This window comes from Salvia hispanica, chromosome 1, assembly GCF_029641045.1.
Source record: "Salvia hispanica isolate PSC_SH4W2 chromosome 1, Shi_PSC_v1, whole genome shotgun sequence".
NCBI lineage: Eukaryota > Viridiplantae > Streptophyta > Magnoliopsida > Lamiales > Lamiaceae > Salvia > Salvia hispanica.
In genome coordinates this window covers 68,979,694-68,999,446 of record NC_142692.1, presented here as the reverse complement: position 1 = coordinate 68,999,446, position 19,753 = coordinate 68,979,694, and the positions used below count along the sequence as shown (strand labels likewise).

Here is a 19,753-nt window from a genome sequence, read left to right as displayed (position 1 = left end):
ATGAACGCTTCAAGCACTCTTGTGCCCAATGCTCTTGACAAGGTGCAAATATTTGTCAAACCGGTATGCACCTCCACTAGTTGCTAGGTGTTGCATTTTTGCAGTGTCGAGAGGCCTAGGCAACCAGTGTTGTCGCGTCTTTACGTGTTAGCTATGCGCAAGAATAAAGCATGTTTCCTCATGGCAGAATTTCAATATTCAAGTTTTAAATACAAAATAATTTGATTTTGTAATCATAATAATCTATAGAGATTATCATGTGATACGATAAACTATGATTTTAACAACATTTTGTTTTGAGCTATGATTTTAACTTAAACACTCCACAGTCTGAATGAATGTCTTCTTTATAGAAAATAATGATACCAAAAAATTTCAATACAGATATATTGGACAAATTCTTGCATCTTTCCAAAAGTATACCATCCTAAATCAAAAACCCTACGCAGAGCACAAAAGGCTCTATATTTCTACTGAGGAAAACATGTTGAAGACTACCTTGTTAGCATTGTCACTAATTTGACTAAATACAAAACCAATCACTAATTGAAAACCTAGTGTGAAGACGCCGTTCGACCTAATGCCGCAGAATGAAGCCCTTGAAAGCTCTTATGTACACCTCCCTTGATGTTTGAGGCTTCTCTACTGTTGGAAAAATGCCTCTGGGATTTCTGCAGGCGAGGACAATGCAGACACGCATTTGAACTGTTGAGAGGAATCCAATTTACAGAGTTAGTCTACAATGTGGACAGTAAGTAACACCCAATCCAACCAAGAACATAGTGGTGAGATGTTCAAACCTTGTGGTGGTTGTACTTCTCCCTTATAGCAAATAAAGAGCCACCCTGTTTGCTCGATTGCAGATCGTGAAGGATGCCAACACATTCCTTAAGATCTGCAGCTTTGTATCCTGAACTCAATTCTAGGTCCGCAGTCTGGAGAAAAGGAATCACAGAGTTAGCTTACAGAAAGATCAGATCAGTTGAAGAGATCTAAACAAGCGATGTTCGTACCCATGGATTTTGTTCGGGCTGAAGTGTAAACCTTGCTAGGAACATGACTGATGCAGCCACCATTGAAGGCAAGAATTTTACACATTCATAATCCAGCAAACTCAGCTCTGCTAGATAGTAAGCCAAGAACTCAAGTTGCAAGTTCAACGCCTGCGAAATATTAAGAATATATTAGAATCACTTATCTTCAGTGCCGAATTTATATTGGAAACAAGAAGATCATAAGCTTACCCCATCATCTTCTTGACAGATTCTGGTGAATTTTCTGAGAAATGTCTTTGCAGTGGGATTGCCCATTTCAAATCGGAGGAACTTGAGCACGTCAGCCTCCATTTCCACTACATCTTTCTTTGAGTAAGTATTATCCGTTATGTAACAAAAGTCATCCACGTGTGGCGGACTAATCTCCTCATATTTCCTGAGGCAAAGCAATAACACCTCAACATTTGCAACTCAAAAAACTATACATCAAGTTTTTCTGAGCAACATTATGCTACTTACGAGGCAACGAGCATTGAAGAGACACCAAGTAGCTGAAGCCTTTGCCTGTTAAGAGCATTGCACGACAAGAATCTGTCGATGTAGGAAACGGTTAGATACAAGGTATCCGGAAGAAGCGTGTACTCCTCCGCCACCTCAACCAACCAATCTATCAAAACCCCTCTCATGTTTGCAGTTACATCTTTCTGAATTTTCTCCAAGTAATCCGGCATCGGCCTTCTCTTTCCCTCCATCTGAACGAAACATCATATCAGCTTAATGCCACAAAACTGAAATTGATTTAAACATTTCTATGGAATTACACCAAATCCATCAGCCCTAAAAAAAGTGCCAGCTCATTTCTCAGATCAACAGCGCATAAAGCCCCAACGATTTGGGTAAAAATAAACGCCACAGACTAAATCCCCAATTTCATCCACGATTAAACAAAGAACTAAACCTAATTATGGATATCCCCAAAAAACAGAACCAAATTGAACAAATTTCACATTGAATTAGCTCGTACTCACCTCCATACTGTGAAGATATTCATATATATCAGAAACGTAAGCTCCACACATCTGAGGATCATCAGATTCTCCAATCAAATCAATGGCGGGATCGATCTTCACCTCCACCTCAGAGATCTTCGCTTCCTTAGCTCCCGCTACCCTCGCATTCCTACGGGGTTTGCTTTTCAGCTTATCATTGACCGCACCGATCTTCTGATCTCGAGAGGGCAACACATTCTGAATATCCCCCAACACAACCCTAGTCCGCTTGCTCTTATCGGCTACCATTGTCTCCTCGGCCGCTCTCTTCCTCGCCGCCAGGCGGGTGACCCTCCCGGTGTTCCCTTGGTCCGCCATTGCAGAGAGCCCGAGAAAACTAGAGGAAGAGAGTGCAAGAGATCAATGGAAGGTCAAGCGCTGCTGTTGGTGGTGGTGAGAGAGCAGATGGGTTTGAGTATATAAGGTGTAAATCGAAATGCCGCCATTGATGCGGAGGTTTGAATTTGGTTGGAGCCAGCGGGGTGAAGAAATCTGACTGAAAATTGAAATCGAAATTGAAATTTGGAAATTAGGGCTTTGGATTTGGGGGAGAGCGGTAAAAAATTCAATGTTTTGAATTTGGGAGGGGAGAACTGTTTCCCGGTTAATTGTATTTTAAGAAATTTATTTAATATATTTACCAAAAAATAGGCAACAATTTAAATAATTTGCTTTTTCTCAAGACCGTAAGAGCATTCCCAATGGAGGTGGCGAATTCTCGGCGATAAATCGCCGGTTATCGCCGAATTATCGCCGGCCATTGTGGCGAAGTCGGCGATAATTCGGCGATAATGTTGCCGTTGCTTCGCCGAGTGGCGTTCTAACGCCGGATTATCGCCGAGCGATCGCCGGCCACTGTGGCGACGCTCGGCGATAATCGGCGATAATTAAAATTTTTTTTTTTTTTTTTTGAACCCAACGGCTATTTTACATTCCACCCCTATAAATATTTCCTCCACTTCCTCCATTCATCACCCACAATCTTCATTCTCTCCATTTTCAATCTCTTCTCCCAATCTTCAATTTTCATCAAAATTATGAGCTTTTGGAAGAAAAGTTCCCGATCGGGTAAGGATAAGGGTAAGGGGAAAGAGTCGAGTTCACAAATTCCCAACACGGATGAAGCAAACGAGCAGTGGATGCAGTCGTTGTTGGCGATGGGTTCTCCTCCCGGCCAACTTCCATACGGGGGTCCGTCTCCTTTGCAGACTCCTCCGGCGCGGAGACTTTCTCCGTACTTCAACTCTGCCGGCAGAATGCCCTTTCCAGCCGACGATGTGTATCGGCCCCAGTTCGACACCCCCGGATCAACCCCAGGCGACCAAGAATCTCAGGCCGCGACACTGAGCGCGGAGGACTTCGAGGTGGAAGAAACGCCCACCGAGCCGCCTTCTAGGAGCGGGAGGGGGAAGGCGCCGGCGTCGTCGGCTGCGACTGATACGGGTTCCGATGAGAGGCCGAAGCGGGTAAGGACTACTTACACTCTGCAAGAGTCCGAGCTGATAGCCGACTGCTGGGCGGACACGTCACAGGACGCGGAGCGCAGCAACTACCAGACTGAGATCATATTCTGGGAGCGGATTGCCGCGAAGTACAGGAGCCACAAGACTGCCTCAATGAAGGACCATGGCAGCGAGGCGATCCGTCGGCATTGGGAGCGCCTCATGAGGGACTGCGGGCACTTCAACGGTATTTATTCTAACTTGATGACTCACATGACGAGTGGCCAGAACGAGCACATGGTCCGAGATGAGGCCATCCGGATGTATAGTAGCCAGTACTTGTCGACGAAGGGCTTCAAGTATTGGAACATCTACGATAAGCTGAAGGATCTCCCCAAATTCCGGACGGGAATGCACGACGCGCTGCACGGGAAATCGGTGCGCTCGCGACTTAGCGTTTCGGAGAGCGAGGGGAGCGCGGCCCACATCGACTTGAGTGGGGATGGTCCGCACGAGCGCCCGGAGGGAGTGAAGAAGGCGAAGGGGAGGCGGAAGGGGAAGGGCGCAACGTCGGAAGTCGCGTCGGAATCCGTCATCGACTTAGAAAAAGCCACTTATTCGAGCAATGTCGCCAATCTGACCCAGATGTACACGCTGTACTTCACCGGCGGCGGGACCCCTGAAGAAAAGGCGGCCCTCTGGAAATGCATCCAACACCTGCAGAGTACGCTGGGGCTCGATCCCGACGCCCCTCCGGCCCCTCCGTCTTAGATTTTTTTTTTTTAAATCTTTGTTTATTTGCGTTTTTTATTTGTAGGTTTTTTTTTCTCGTTGTATTATATTTTCCAATGATTAATACAACGATGAATTGTTCATTATTAGTCTATTTATTAAATACATTTGTAGGGAAAATTAAATAATATAAAAAATAATGATGTAAAAATGAAATGTTGAGTTAGGGAGAAATAAGGGAGAAATAAGGGAGAAACCAATGTAGCACTTGGCTAAAAACTGGGGATAAATTTTGGTGCTGATGTGGCGCTGATGTGGCAGGAGTTAGGGAGAAATAAGGGAGTTTTTAGGGAACTCCATTGGGAGTGCTCTAACTCCAAAAATGGGACCTAAATAATTTCGAATTATTTTGGAAACTTGTTTATGTTACCAGTACCACAATTAAATTGAGTATTTTAAATTGTCGATGATAAAAATTAAAAATCTATGAAATTAGATTATGAATTTCAGATTTATTGTACCCCTACAAATGAAAGGTAGAGTAAAGTTACCTGAGTAAATTATAAAATTGTTGATATAAATAGATGAAAGTAGAGTACGAATTTCAGAGTCATTGTACATATAAAATGAGTAAAATTAGCTCAATAAATATATTCAAATAGGGCCGACAAAGAATTATATCTATTGAATATTTTATTGTACAAATGACCTAGGTAAAATTGCCTCAATAAAAAATACTACTAGTACTACAATGGTTTTCTCAACTTATTTGTGCTATGAATATTTTTAAGTTATTCTCTACTTTGAGGGATAAAAAGGATTAAAAATAAATAAAGTAGTATAATAGAATATACAAGAAATAGATAAAGTAGTTAGTATAATTGCCTCCATAAAAATATACAAAGTGGGTGGACTAAAAAACTACTAAAACATATGGTGAATTTCAAAATTATGTAGGAAAGGAATGACTAAATTAGTTCAACAAAATTATTGAATAGGGGAAGGTGAAAAAAAAAGTACTCAGACAAATTGTTAATTTCTTCAAACTATCAGAAATTAGTGGCTAACCCTATAGCCACTTGAAATAATCATCACAGTACTTGAATGCACCAGCCGGGAATCGAACCCGGGTCTGTACCGTGGCAGGGTACTATTCTACCACTAGACCACTGGTGCTTGTGCTCTTAGTGCTTCTTTATGTCTTATTTGTGTGTCCTCGGCTATTCGACGAGATCAAGATTAGTAGGCTTATAATCGAGCCATTGTCGTGGTCGAGTTCAAGCTCAAATATGAAAAATACTCCTACTAAATATGAATGCTCTCCTCTTTCTACACGTGATGCATTCCAAAAAATATAAAGTTATGAGTATATAAAAGGTTACAGTCAAACGCATAGGTTTCAAATGGATGTATACAGCTGAAGTATAATGATGCATGATAGAACTTGAACCTTGTTCATACGTGATTATATTATTTACCAAGTTGTTAACAAGAATCAATCTTTTAAATTGTCAGCGAATGCAACAATAATTAACATTTTTGCACTTATATGTAGTAGTAGTAGTATAGTACTATATTGTTTCATATCTTCATAAGCCCAATATGCATAAACATGAGTTCATAATTTTTGTATTGTTTCAATTATTTATAACCTTAATAACTTAATTAATAACTGTAACTATGAGACTATGACACATACTACTAGCAAATAAAAGCAACTTAATTTTATTGAATTTAGACAATGACCTATACATAATTAATAATTTATTGTTCATAATCAAAGACTCGCATTGATTTAGAGTGTCTTTTGAGAATGAGACAAAAGAACAAACAAACTACTTTAAAACTCTATTTAGAACTAAAGAAGATTATTCTCATATATAGAATATCTCATATACTATATCGGACATGCTTGTTTCTAAATTTTATTACAAAATTCCTATAAAAAAAATAAGAGTATATATCCAACTTTTTTTTCAAGGTCAAAGTTTCTAACAACTTATTCCTCTTGTTCGAAAAGTATAGGCCACTATATTTTTTAACCAAGGTCCAGTCTACTTTTTGTATTAAATGTACAATTTTTTTTTCTCAATTGATAGCATCTATTAATGTTCTTTAATTGATATTGACAAATCATGATTTTCTCTTGAACAAGATAGTTGAGGTCCCATTCAACAGTTTAGTACACTAAATATATTCTACTACTATTATTTTATTTTTGAAAATGAAAGATAATCATAGGGCAGAGAGAATATATTGCAAAATTGGTTTATTCGTTATATCAAATTTTGTTAAATATGTCTTATTTTAGGAAAGTACGCATAAATCAAAACACAAGTATCAAAACAATTTTACAATATGCTCTATGAAATAATCGAGAAAATATTACATAAAGCCGTGAAAGCTTAAAACATTTAGACCATCTCCAACCATTTACACCAAACTCAAATTCATTTTTGAGTATACATTATACCAAAAAATAGTTTTATTCCAATTATTTACACCAAATTCAAAATTTACACCATTTTTTGGGTTTTTGTCTCACAAAATTTTTGCAGTAACACTATATTTGGTGTTATTTCACAAAAAACACCAAAAATAAATTTGAATTTGGTGTATGATTGGAGAAAATTTCTACACCAAAACTCATTTATGAAGTACGATTGGAGATGGTCTTACTATTAAGTAAATTTTTCTCTATATATACTCAATTGTATATTTCCAAAAAATATTGCTTTAAAAGTAAACTTTTTTTTTCAAAAAATCGTACGTGTCAAATTGTAATTCGTCCACGTCAACATATCAACTTAACACGTCACTTCTTCTTCTAAATCTATAAATTCAGTTAGCTCCGACACTAGCTTAACCGAATCTGATCTCCCTCACGCGCCACCGCCTGCCACCGTGGGCACTACGGCGTCGAACCGAAATCGAAACGAAATTGAACCAATTGAATAAGCTCAGCAGCAATTCGAATTATCCGATGAACTCAACCACCTCACCAGACAATCACGCACCTCCGAATCCCCAATCACAAGCGCCGCAGTCAAACGAGGATGAATCGCGCCGATTACTGCCCCAGCCGGCGAAATTCGACGCCGTTCCGATTCAATCCGACGACGTCGACGACGAGGAGGCGGCGTACGAGGCGCAGCAGAAGATCCTGATCGCCGATTTCGAATTGGATTCGCCCAATTACTCGGGGCCGCCGCCGTTCTCGTGGAAGAAGCTGTGGATGTTCACCGGCCCGGGGTTCCTCATGAGCATAGCGTTTCTGGATCCGGGGAATCTGGAGGGGGATCTTCAGGCCGGCGCCATTGCCGGATACTCACTCCTGTGGCTGCTGATGTGGGCGACGGCGATGGGGCTGCTGATCCAGCTGCTGTCGGCGAGGTTAGGGGTGGCGACGGGGCGGCACTTGGCGGAGCTCTGCCGCGATGAGTATCCGGATTGGGCGAGGATTGTGCTGTGGTTCATGGCGGAGGTGGCGCTGATTGGGGCTGATATTCAGGAGGTCATCGGAAGCGCGATCGCTATTCAGATTTTGAGCCGAGGGTTTCTCCCCCTCTGGACTGGTGTTCTAATTACTGCTGCTGATTGGTAATTTCTTTTCTCTTTTTTCAGTAATTTACTCCAATTTTTTGATTTATTAAAACTGTGTGCTTATTTCTGTTTTAGGTGAAATGGCATATTTTGCTGTTTTAGGGGATAGGCAGTTTAGCTAATTTAGTCTATGTGGAATCCACCATAAGTTTTCTCTTGTTTCCAATGTCACTAACTTTAGATGTGAGTGGAAATCAAATTCATTTCTGCATAATGGTTACTTTTGAAGTAGAAATTGTTATCTTTATGCCTTTATGTCTATTAAATGGTTGATGGGAGTGAAAAAGATCCAATTTTGTCCATTTATTCTACAAGAACATGGAAATTTTTACCAACGGGTTGTACCATAGTTGGCAGCGCGGAGTGTGTTGACCTTGAGGTCACGGGCTCAAACCTACCACCCGCGGGGAGACTTTCGGCCTTAATTCCAAATCCGGTCGAGCAAGATTATTTGAAAATTTTCTTTTCTTGAAACAAGCAACATTTTTTTTGGCTTTAAAGGATGTTAGTGCTACACATGTTTGTCTGCTTTGGTGATGAGTTGATGGCTGATATGTTTTGGTCTGAAATTGCTTTACAGCTTTATATTTTTACTTCTTGAAAACTATGGAGTGAGGAAGTTGGAAGCTGTGTTTGCAGTTCTCATCACAACTATGGGCCTATCATTTGCTTGGATGTTTGCTGATGCTAAGCCAAGTAGAAAGGAGCTTATATTAGGTTAGATGCTCTATCATAATCTCATTATTTAACTCTGAAATGGGTTAAGACTTTCGAACTCAATAATCGTGCTCTTAACAGGTCTTTTGGTTCCACGGCTTAGTTCAAGAACAATCCGGCAAGCTGTGGGAGTTGTGGGTTGTGTGATAATGCCCCATAATGTCTTTCTGCACTCTGCTCTCGTACAGTCAAGAAAAATTGACCCGAACAGGAAAGGCCAGGTCCAGGAGGCGCTCACCTATTACTCCATCGAGTCCTCAGCTGCCCTTTTCGTCTCCTTCTTGATCAACCTATGTGTGACAACAGTTTTTGCCAAGGGTTTCAGTGGAAGCAAACAAGCAGAGTATATAGGCCTAGTAAATGCAGGAAAGTATCTAGAGGAGAAGTATGGTGGTGGTCTTTTCCCAATCCTCTACATATGGGGCATTGGATTATTGGCAGCCGGGACGAGTAGTACTATAACTGGGACTTATGCTGGACAGTTCATAATGGGTGGCTTTCTAAACCTCCGCCTAAAGAAGTCGCTGAGAGCCTTAATCACTCGAAGCTGTGCTATTGTTCCAACTATAATAGTGGCATTGGTGTTTAACAAATCAGAATCATCCTTAGATATACTGAATGAGTGGCTCAATGTGTTACAGTCTATACAGATACCTTTTGCCCTCATCCCTCTTCTCACTCTGGTGTCGAAGGAGCAGCTGATGGGAACGTTCAAGATTGGTCCTTTACTCGGGGTAAGCCAAAACTCCATCTCTTCCTCCTCATTCTCCTTCAAATTCATGACTAATAATTAGATTTCTAGACGGTATAGAATCATTATTGGATGGAGTTAAGACAGCATGACATTCTGAATTTGAGAAAGGCGACCATTCATGAATGGAATGGTCGCCTTTCATCTGATCGCCTCCAGCATCTTTGAATGCAAGTTTCGTGGTTGTGAGACGAATGGATGTCACTTTCTTCTCCTTAATGCTGAAGTTAAGTATCTGATACATTGTTGTTGCACTGTAGAGGGCTGCGTGGACGGTGGCTGTGCTAGTGATGGTGATCAATGGATACCTTTTGCTCCACTTTTTCCTGTCCGAAGTCAATGGTCTGTTGATTGGCTTCCTCATCTCTGCTGGCACTGCAGCGTACGTTGCTTTCGTGGTATATCTCATTTCGCATAGCGACTGTGAGCTGTCTAACTGGCTAAGCCGACTCATTACCAACACACCTGCTTAATCCTTCCGGGCTCTTGATGTTTTGAGGCGAACCATCGCCCCTCAAAGACGAAAGACGGTACCGCTCTAACTCATTCGAGATTTGGTTGATCCCAAATGATGAAGTTTTGCACCATCTGTATATGTATTATGGATATTGATTGGAATAATTTAGAGCAGAACATCAGCGATGATTATTTGAATAGAGAAAATGGCATATTTGTATATGCCATAGCTAACTGTAGATTGTTTGTGTTGTAATCATAATTCCTTAGTGGATGTAAATTAGTGCATTTTTCTTCATTCTTATTCAATAATAAAAATAAAAATAAAAATAAAAATGAGTTTCAAACGCAATACCATTTTATACCTTACCAAAATATTCAATTTTATGTTATACTCCTATTTCATTTATGCAAGTTGCAGTATGATTCAATGGTAGATGATGAATGGCAACAACAACCGAACACAATTGTTTAAATATCACTATCATTTGACGTACATAACAGCACAAATAATTACACCATCGTATTTTTAATTTATATTTTGACTTTTCTTAAAGATTATCGACAATTTTAAATAAAGCACTGGCTACAAATTTATGCAATATAAAAAAAATTAACATGATAACGTTTTTGGTAGGCCAATGGCTGCTGGAATCTTGAGCTATGGACTCTAGTCATTAATCAACATCCAAAAGTTCGGTATGAAGGAATCGTATTATTTATTCAAAAATAAATTATCAAAAATTCATAAAATTTGTTGAATTCTAGTTCATCTTTTTAATTTAAAATTGATTAGAAAATTCATAGAGTTTGGATTATTTTTCAATATTTTATATATTGTTTGAGGTTTTCAATAAAACAATGTTATTTTCTTTATGAATGGACAACCTTGTTTAAATCATTAGTGATGACGTCCCCATGTGATTTTTTAACCGGCATAACAAAGTATTATAGTTCACAAAAAAAATTAAAAATAAATTCAAATTTTATAAAAAAAATTTAAATTGGGAGACATTTTATAATTTGACAATCTTCATAATTTTTTTTGGCAATTCCATTTATTCAACATTTATTGATTTCATGCATACGTAAAGAAAGAAATAATTTTTTTTAGGAAATTAAGTCAAATTAGCGTTGGGCTAGGCGACAAGATTTAGTGTTAGTTATTTCAAAATATATTTTTGTGATAAGTCATTTTAAAATAGAGAGACTTGAAATTGATGGCATTAATTTGATTGATAAATAGGGTGCCATATTGAATTAGATATCATCTATTCTTGTATTTTTGGGTAGCACAAAAAAGGAAAAAAATGGTAGCTCAGAGCGTGACGAATAAACAGATCGCGCGCTATTGGAATCAGCGACGGAGGTTGGAGGAAGATCATCTCTTCGCCGCCGTCAAGGCCGCCGCTCGCCTCCGCGCTCGGAATCTCTCCGTAACTCTCTCTCTCTCTCAAATTTCTTAAAATTCAAACAATTGCAGGCGGAAATTAACTGCAATTTTGATTGATCTCTCTCTCTCGATTTATAGATCTCTCTGTAATTTCTCAAAATTGAATCAGTTTCAGGAGGATTATCACCTCCAATTTGAAGAAATTATCTCTCTATCACATACACACACACACACACACTGTCGGTGTAGATCTATCTGAAAATTCAATCGTATACAGGAGGATGATTACCTGAGATTCAAGGAGTCCTTAGCGGTGGTGGAGGAGGAGAAGAGTAAATCTGCGGTAGCGAAAGACTGGTAATTAATTAGCTGAAATTGATCTATAATTAGTGCTGAGAAATGAGATCTGAATGTTGATATTGCTATGCAGGTGGACTAAGAGCAAATATGCGTATCTAAACCAGCCAGCGGCGGATCATCCAAGGAGAAGAAGCGATCACTTTCAATATTCATTCACTTTCAAATCTGCTTCTCTTCTCAAATTCATCTCGCCGGCGACCTAGCTGCCTACCTACCTACTCCATCACCTCCGATCGTCATCTGCGATCCTCTAAATTATATGCATCTTGTTACAGAAATTCATGTGTATATATGCATCTTCTTATAATTCATATGTATATAAGTTGTATTTCTTGTATGTGCAAGTCATGAATCGATTTTTCTTCAATTATCTTGTTGATTTTTAGGGGAAATTATGGCAATTGTGAATTGAAAGATTCACAGAAAAAAAGAAAAGAATCTTTTGATGAGATTCACTTGATGCAGAAGAATTGTTGAAGAGTCTATGTCAATAGAATATGACATTTGCTGTTGCTTTGAATGATGAAACTCATTTGAATTATTAAGTTGGATGTGAGTAGTACTAAAAATCATGGAGTAAAATTTTAGTTTTTCTCAATTTTCTTATCTTGTGTTTCATGATATTTTTGGTGAAACTTAATCATCGGTGTGTCAAACGATATCTTTTCGTGATACTTAAACGACGTTACTATAAAAATAGAAAGAAAAAAGTGTTGCAATGAGCCTAAGTTCAAATCTCAGTGTTATCGATTCCATCTCTCAGGTACAAGTGTGAGGCTTGGGAGATGGGCTTCTGGTAGTTAGTGGGTTAAGGCCTTCCCTTTAACGGGCTACTGCGTACTTTGATTTAACCCCCTCACATGATGTAGGGCAGGAGTGCGGGGGCCGCCAAAGTGACGGAATTGTCTTTTTTTGCTGCAACGAAAGAAAAAAGTAAAAGAAAAATATTTATTTAAAGAAACGATTTTGTTTCGAGCTCCACACATGAATTATACAATTTCAAAAATTAAAATTTGTCCAAATTTATTACCCTTACTTCAGTTATGTATGACAAAAAGAATGTACAAAATGATACTCCTTCCGTTCCCCATTAGGAGTAACACTTTGACCGGACACGGGTTTTAAGAAATGTACAGAAAAGTTGGTTGAAAAAGTTAGTGGAATGTGAGATCCACTTTTTTATATTGGTTTTATAATAAAATGTGAGTGAAACGAGTTAGTGGAATGTGAGACCTACTTACCATTTATGGTAAAAATGAAATGCTACTCTTAATTGGGGACGGACCAAAATGGAAATTAGTAACTCTTATTCGGGGACGGATGGAGTATTTAACTATGTTTCCTTTAGATTACAAATATTTAACTATGATTACAAATATTTGAGTTGGCTTTTTGCGTTAGAGTTGGAGAAGGAGAGGTGATGGTGATGGCGATGATGATGGTTAATGCTATGTGGGATGTTGTTCCCCACATCCAAATTTTTTAAACTTAAAATATAACACTTAAATAAAAAAGTAAAAATTTTAAAAAATTGGGAGGTGAGGAACAACATCCCCTGCTGTGATTCTTCCACGGCAGGGGATCCAAGCCCGGTACTGAAAGCTTCACTTTCATTATTGCTATGCAAATAGAGATCATTAGTTTTAAAGAGGGGAAGGCTCGAAGCAGGTTGAAAATTTGTATTGCTATAAAAAAAATTGAAAAATAGCTTATTTGTATGGTACAACAAAATGTATTTTGCGTGATATGTATTGAAATATTTTATGAAAAAAAAAAAACAAATATTGTATGGTCTATGAATTGAGGTGTGTTACTTGTTATTTGTGATGGCCATATTTTATAAGTACACTACTGGATGATTTTTTTAAGTATCTATTTGATATTTGCAATTGATTAATCATATACGTAAAGTCTTATTTAATTCAAATTTGATGTCACGCTACCAATTGTTAGGTCATAACTTGGAAATTGATCCTAGTTGTGAAGCAATATAAATATTTAAATCTCAGATAATATAGTAGTAGTTGCTTTCTAGAATTACTATTTGTGTTGACTCACCAATTGTTGAAGCGATCTTATATATTGATAGGCTTCTAGTTTAAAAGAGAAAAAAATCGTATTAGTATATTTTTCATTTAGGGTTAGGTAACAACTCACATTTTTTTTGCTTGGCGTGCTGGTTTTGTTGTAACCTTTAACTCGTTCTTATACAAATAGAAAACTAATTAAGAGTAGAAATTCCATCTTGTCCCAGTTATTTAGATCGTCACATTTCTACCATTAAAATTGTCACATTTCTACCATTAAATTCCATCTTGTGCCAGTTATTTAGATTGTCATACTTCTACCATTAAATCACAAACTTTGGCCGAAAATTGATATTTCCCACAAACTTAAAACTTGGTCGCAAAAATCATGAACATATAAAGTGTAATGAATTTCCCACAATTTGGAATTTCGACAAATTTGGGATTGATTTTAAAGTCAAGTAACGTTCAAAATAACGTTGTTTACATCTATTAAAAACTACAACATTTCTTATGTTCACCACTTCATTCGGATCCATAATTGGATGTGTCAAGGTCAAATTTAATATAAAGAATATTTAACTCGTGGAAATTTCGTGGAAATTTGATATAAGGTGAAAGTTCATGATACTAGCAATAGTGAGAAATATCAAAATTCATTCAAAGTTTGTTACTCTATGGACCATTATTACCCCTTGATATTATTAATTTTAACACAAAAATGAAAACTTGAGTAATTGATTTTCTCTATAAATTTTAAATCAAAATTCAATTTATTCATTTACTAAAACTATTTATTCCTATAACAAAGGAAATCTGCCTCAATTCATCTTAATGGGCTTCTTTGAATTCATTAACACGCATATAGTTTTCAATAAGTTCGTTAAGCGCTTGATTGATTTCTTGGCCCATGTCATTATAATCAGTCTAACTGATAAATAATAATTAAAAAAGAGGAAAAACTATTATTATAGACGAATTCTGGTCAAATTAATTTGGTGCCCCAATTAAATTATTTATTGGCGCAATGCAGGAAATTTATTTATTTTACCTTTTTGTTGCATTATTTTTTGGCTTCATCAATTTTTTCCTATTTTACTTTCTCTTTTGTGTCCAAATTAGACGTGATGATGTGGGGTCTTATTTGACAGCCATTTGAATATTTTTGAAGTATGATAAAATATTTGAAAATAAAATTACCTTGAACAATTTTTTATTTACATGGTATATAATTATTGGAAATGTTCTTTCTATATATGATCAGGCAATAAAGATCATCTTCACTACTAGTACATGAAAAGAAATTAAGATTCTTATACTTTTATATATAAATGAATAAATCATTTATTGATTCTTCTTTAATGCTTTGAGAGGACATAATTTATTTTGATATAAGACAGTATAAATGATCAATTGTTGCTGCACGACACCTCCAAATCAAGTTACATGAATTTGTACTTTATTTCTTTAACAAATACTCCAGTAAAACTAACTTATTTTCACATTTATTAATTCTTTGAATATTGTTATGGTTAAAGAAGGTGATTTGGATTGGTTGATATTAAACTACGAGATTATTTAAGATTGAATTGGCTTGAAGTAATTTGAGTTTATTCAAAGTTAAATTGGCTGAAGTTAATTTTATCGTACCAAATTTATAATTTGTGACTAATTAATCTTAACAATCATTAAATATTGGGATGAATGTATACAGTCTAATAACAATAGTACTATCTTATAAGTAAATTGAAAATGTCATACCAGTAGATAGGGTTTATTATTGTACGTTGATGATGTCGTGGATGAAATAAAAGAATAATGTATAGAGTTGTGGATGTGATTCGACATGTAAAGAAGAGAGGATTAAAACGCGTCAGTTATGCTCGATTTTAATATGAAGTGACAACTAAGAATCAACCGAACCTCAATAAATTTTATTCCAAAATCAGTTAGTGAACTTTAAGTTCATCATTTTTTGACTTTCACGTTTTTTACATTAATTTCTGAATAAGCAAAACACCATTCTCTAAATTTCTACAGTTGTTAATGGTTAAATTCACGTTGCACCTCACGTGATAATTATGATAATGCACTATTAGCACTTATAGATAATTACATGGATTCAATCTTGGCAGTAAAGTAGATTATCAGATATAATTACAATTAATTATAAAAACAATTAAATTTCCTCTATAAAAAAATACTCCTATTGAGTAAAATTGGCAAAGGGAAGATTATGAAGAAATTATGTCTGTCAATTATTATATATGCCTTGTCTAGTTGCTTTCCAATTGGTCATGAATAATCTATACATCTACCAGATCAATTTTGTGAAAAGAAAATTAGGTTTCACTCAATTTATTAAGCAAGTTGCAACAATGCAACTAATTAGAAGCAATTAAGGTAATAAACTCTTGCAAGCAAAATACTCAACAACCACATTTGCATTTATCCATAATTATATTAGAAATTTTCTAGTGGAGCAAATATGTGATAGTTTCATCTATAAGAATTTCAAAGAACACACACTTAGTTCGTACAATGTTATTCATTCAACTAATAGACTATAAGTTTGAGTTACCACCATCATGAAATAAATAAAGAACCATAATATTAACTTAATATATCAATTACAGTTTAGCTGTTGATATCATACCTTTGTAAATGTTTAATGCACTTCAAAACAAATTGATAATCTAACCATCGAATGTGATTAAAAAACATAGAATGTAATAGAACATCTATACAATAACATAGATTAGTTTCTATATTATTATGTAATTAAAGTCAAAAAAATAGTGACAAGCCATCGGTACCACACACCTAATATTTCAATCTATTTAATCTTTGCATAAGTAGTAGTACTATATTACTCCCTCCGTCCCACTTTAGTAGTTTCATTGACTTTTCTGTCATCTTTTTATAAAAATGATAAAAAATAGTTAAAGAGGAGAAATTATAAATTAAGAGAGAGAATAATATAGAGAAGAGTCTCATCTACATTATTGTCTCTCTTACTTTATCATTTCTCTACTTTAATTACTTTTTATCAATTTTACAAAAAGAGGGCAGAAAAGTCAATGAGATTGCTAAAGCGGGACGGAAGGAGTCATACGTATCTTCGTGGAATAAAATATTGATATAACTGTCTTTTACCTTTTCTATTAATTTAACTTTTTCATGAAAAAATGATTTATGGAGAATTAATAAAAGAGCATTAGTCATTCCCATTATATAATTCTATGAGTCAAATTGTCTGAAAAATCATTAATTTTAAATTCATTATAAATTATTCGACCTTATAAATAGACTATATGTATTCATTCAGATACAAATATATTCGCGTAAATTTTTTCAATTATCCTATCAATTATAATTTCATGAAAAAAAATTGTCACATTTTATTTGTGAACAAATCAAAACTAGTTTTTGGATTTTCACAATTTGGCATCTATAAATACAGTAATACAAATGAAAAAGTTTTCTTCTTCTTAACGTCATCCCCTTTCTCTCTTCACTTCTCTCCTCCGCCAACAGCTTCTGCTCGCCGCCGCTCCGGCTTCCATCTCCATTTTCCCGCCCCACATTCTCTCCGCCTCTCCAATTTCAAGTTCAATTCATCGTAATTATCATCAATTTGTCCCTAATTTCGATCAATTTTGAGTTAACGCTCCGCCTCTCCGATTTCCACTTCACTTCCCCGACATTCTCACCAATTCGACCTAATTCGAATCAATTTCAAGTTAATTCCCCGCCTCCGCGGTGATGGAGCGGAAGCAAGGGTTTTTCTCGGCGGTGAAGGAGGAAATGGCGCGGGGGCTGTCGAGGAGGGGGCGGAGCCAGTCGCCGTCGCGGAGGAGGGGAAGCGGGCCGGAAATGTGCGTTTCGAGATCGAGCAGTGTGAGGCCCGGCGCGGAAGCTCTGTCGCCGCTGAGGGAGGGTCCGGATCCGGATGAGTCGGATTCGGGTGACCTCAGGGCTGAAAGCTGGGCGAATTGGCTCTGCAGAGCTCCGGCTCCTTCCAGCTCCGCCTCGGGCTGCTCCAGGTCCGATCTGCACCTGCTCCTCGGCGTGCTCGGCGCGCCGCTTGCGCCGGTGCATGTTAGCAATAACGACCCTCTGCCGCACCTCTGTATCAAAGATACGCCTATTGTTAGTTCCCTCTGCTATTTCTTAGCTCAATTGTCTTTTTCTTAAAATTGATCGTTTTTCATTTCTTGAGGCCTTCTTTTTCTGCATTTCTGTGTGTCAATTTTTGTGAGAAAATTGACTGTCATTGTTCATTGCGTGGGGAAAAATATAAAGAACTGTTTTGTTTCTTTCCTAATTGAGCAGTTTTGTTCAGTTTGCAACACTTGATTGTGATTTTGTTTGCTCTGTTTTTACAGTCTATGTCATCTATCTGCATTTTTGTGCTCTTTCTTCTGATTTTATGAGATGGATGAATTTGTTTTTTTTATATAGATAAGTAGGTTGGATTCTTGGAAATAGCATTGCTGAGAATAGAGACGTGGAGGTGTAAAATGTAAAAGTAGAGAGTTACTTTCGGATTGGGATTGTTGACCTCATATCTTTTTGGTTGGTAGACAGTCACTGTGCTCATAAATTCTTGAAAATTATGAGAACAAAAGATAATACTAATAAATAGATCATGCTGCACATGGTGGTCCTTTCTTGTTGATTTCTTTATTTTCTATGATCAAATAATTTTTTAAGAATTTGGGTGTAATGTTTTGATGTAGGAATGCTCCTCTGCTCAGTACATTCTGCAGCAATATCTGGCGGCATCTGGAGGCCATAAGGTTCAAAACTGTATACAGAATGCCTACGCGATGGGGAAGGTGAAGATGCTGGCATCTGATCTCGAGACTGCGGGTAAGGTGATCAAGAGTCGGAATTCGTCCAAAGCAGCTGAGTCGGGGGGATTCGTGCTCTGGCAAATGAATCCTGATATGTGGTATGTCGAGCTCGCTCTTGGTGGCAGCAAGGTTCACGCTGGTTGCAATGGCGAGCTCGTGTGGAGGCATACTCCGTGGCTCGGTGCACATTCGGCCAAAGGGCCTGTCCGCCCTCTACGCCGTGCCCTACAGGTCGATGCATTGCTGGATTTGGCTTTGGGTTCAATGCAGCATCTCTTTGCTTGCTGATTGATTCATGTTGGGTTGAATGTGACTTGCAGGGCCTTGATCCGAGAACCACGGCCAACATGTTCGTGAACGCGAGGTGCACGGGGGAGAAGACGATCAATGGGGAGGATTGCTTCGTTCTCAAGCTCTGCGCTGATCCGCACACACTGAAAGCCAGGAGCGAAGAAGGGCCTGCGGAGATCATAAGGCACGTCCTGTTTGGATACTTCAGCCAGAAAACGGGGCTCCTCGTGCAACTTGAGGACTCCCACTTGACCCGGATACAGACCAACGGGGGCGATGCAGTGTACTGGGAGACGACCATAAACTCGGTTCTTGATGACTACCGGCCTGTCGAGGGCGTGATGGTTGCCCACTCTGGGCGGTCTGTGGCGACCCTCTTTAGGTTCGGGGAAACGGCAATGAGCCACTCCAAGACGAGCATGGAAGAGGTGTGGACGATTGAGGAAGTAGCGTTCAACGTCCCTGGACTCTCTGCTGACTGCTTCATTCCGCCTGCTGAGCTGAAGCTTGGCTCCATCAGGGAAGCGTGTGAGCTCCCTCAACAAGGGAGGGCGAAGAACACAGCTGCGTACGGAGCCAAGGTTGCCGTGTACCCCAGTCTCAGGTAGCTGTTTCTTCTTTTTTGCAGAAGCGCTTAGGTTAGTTCTCCATGGTACAGACTGACAAAGTGAAGTAGCAGTGAAAGGGCATTCTACAAATTCAGAGGGGATTTTTACAGTTTATGCTATGAATCTGTATATAGAGGCATAAATGAGTGTTTTTGTCACTCTCTCTCTATAATCTCACTCAAGAGTGTTTGAAAAAACTCACTCAAGAGTGTTGGTTTTTTTCCAGCAGAATCTGTTGTTGTAAAATCAAGAATTGTGCTTCTGTTCATCATCTTGTAGTTGTTGATATATGATGATTTCATTGTTTAATAAATCTATATATCCCTATGTTTCTGTATTTCTAATAATGATCCATTATGATTTGTGTTTATGGCTTAAGCATGGTGTCTCATTATGATTGCTAATTTGCTATGATGAGAAGAAATCAAAAGACTATTTTTATTTATTTAGGTTCATTTGGAATATCACTT

General features: G+C 37.8%; 4 protein-coding genes and 1 non-coding gene across 5 annotated transcripts; 3 read left to right on the top strand and 2 right to left on the bottom strand.

Annotated features, from left to right (window-relative positions):
- Window positions 1–331: 331 nt before the first annotated feature.
- Window positions 332–2,622, bottom strand: LOC125223610 (G2/mitotic-specific cyclin C13-1-like). The gene is made up of 6 exons (XM_048126827.2): window positions 2,024–2,622; window positions 1,515–1,747; window positions 1,245–1,431; window positions 1,014–1,163; window positions 801–935; window positions 332–705 (listed from the first exon to the last, which is right to left on the bottom strand). The coding sequence occupies exons 1-6, from the start codon at window positions 2,360–2,362 to the stop codon at window positions 643–645; spliced, it is 1,107 nt and encodes a 368-aa protein (XP_047982784.1). The 5' UTR covers window positions 2,363–2,622; the 3' UTR covers window positions 332–642.
- A 2,701-nt stretch (window positions 2,623–5,323) lies between these two features.
- On the bottom strand, window positions 5,324–5,394 carry TRNAG-GCC (transfer RNA glycine (anticodon GCC)). Its single transcript has one exon. It is a non-coding gene; the product is annotated as a tRNA-Gly (tRNA).
- Window positions 5,395–7,071: 1,677 nt separating this feature from the next.
- On the top strand, window positions 7,072–10,043 carry LOC125185116 (metal transporter Nramp2-like). Its single transcript, XM_048081602.2, has 4 exons — window positions 7,072–7,818; window positions 8,402–8,538; window positions 8,620–9,272; window positions 9,550–10,043. Exons 1-4 carry the CDS (start codon window positions 7,202–7,204, stop codon window positions 9,760–9,762), a joined length of 1,620 nt encoding a protein of 539 aa, XP_047937559.1. The 5' UTR covers window positions 7,072–7,201; the 3' UTR covers window positions 9,763–10,043.
- Window positions 10,044–11,003: 960 nt separating this feature from the next.
- LOC125219529 (Big1) lies at window positions 11,004–11,865 on the top strand. The gene is made up of 3 exons (XM_048121535.2): window positions 11,004–11,181; window positions 11,416–11,495; window positions 11,569–11,865. The coding sequence occupies exons 1-3, from the start codon at window positions 11,056–11,058 to the stop codon at window positions 11,699–11,701; spliced, it is 339 nt and encodes a 112-aa protein (XP_047977492.1). The 5' UTR covers window positions 11,004–11,055; the 3' UTR covers window positions 11,702–11,865.
- A 5,143-nt stretch (window positions 11,866–17,008) lies between these two features.
- On the top strand, window positions 17,009–19,620 carry LOC125223629 (uncharacterized). The gene is made up of 3 exons (XM_048126864.2): window positions 17,009–17,677; window positions 18,268–18,615; window positions 18,705–19,620. The coding sequence occupies exons 1-3, from the start codon at window positions 17,291–17,293 to the stop codon at window positions 19,281–19,283; spliced, it is 1,314 nt and encodes a 437-aa protein (XP_047982821.1). The 5' UTR covers window positions 17,009–17,290; the 3' UTR covers window positions 19,284–19,620.
- Window positions 19,621–19,753: the final 133 nt, after the last annotated feature.

Bases quoted from the DNA above. Each gene is read 5' to 3' on its own strand.
- LOC125185116 (XM_048081602.2), top strand. From the start codon at position 7,202: ATGAACTCAACCACCTCACCAGACAATCACGCACCTCCGAATCCCCAA. The intron at 7,819-8,401 runs GTAATTTCTTTT...ATTGCTTTACAG, and splicing joins CTAATTACTGCTGCTGATTG to CTTTATATTTTTACTTCTTG. The intron at 9,273-9,549 runs GTAAGCCAAAAC...GTTGCACTGTAG, and splicing joins AGATTGGTCCTTTACTCGGG to AGGGCTGCGTGGACGGTGGC.
- LOC125223610 (XM_048126827.2), bottom strand. From the start codon at position 2,362: ATGGCGGACCAAGGGAACACCGGGAGGGTCACCCGCCTGGCGGCGAGG. The intron at 1,164-1,244 runs GTAAGCTTATGA...AATATTTCGCAG, and splicing joins TCTGTCAAGAAGATGATGGG to GCGTTGAACTTGCAACTTGA. The intron at 706-800 runs GTTTGAACATCT...TCCTCTCAACAG, and splicing joins AGAAGTACAACCACCACAAG to TTCAAATGCGTGTCTGCATT.
- LOC125223629 (XM_048126864.2), top strand. From the start codon at position 17,291: ATGGAGCGGAAGCAAGGGTTTTTCTCGGCGGTGAAGGAGGAAATGGCG. The intron at 17,678-18,267 runs GTTAGTTCCCTC...GTTTTGATGTAG, and splicing joins GTATCAAAGATACGCCTATT to GAATGCTCCTCTGCTCAGTA. The intron at 18,616-18,704 runs GTCGATGCATTG...TGTGACTTGCAG, and splicing joins CTCTACGCCGTGCCCTACAG to GGCCTTGATCCGAGAACCAC.
- LOC125219529 (XM_048121535.2), top strand. From the start codon at position 11,056: ATGGTAGCTCAGAGCGTGACGAATAAACAGATCGCGCGCTATTGGAAT. The intron at 11,182-11,415 runs GTAACTCTCTCT...AATCGTATACAG, and splicing joins TCCGCGCTCGGAATCTCTCC to GAGGATGATTACCTGAGATT. The intron at 11,496-11,568 runs GTAATTAATTAG...ATTGCTATGCAG, and splicing joins TCTGCGGTAGCGAAAGACTG to GTGGACTAAGAGCAAATATG.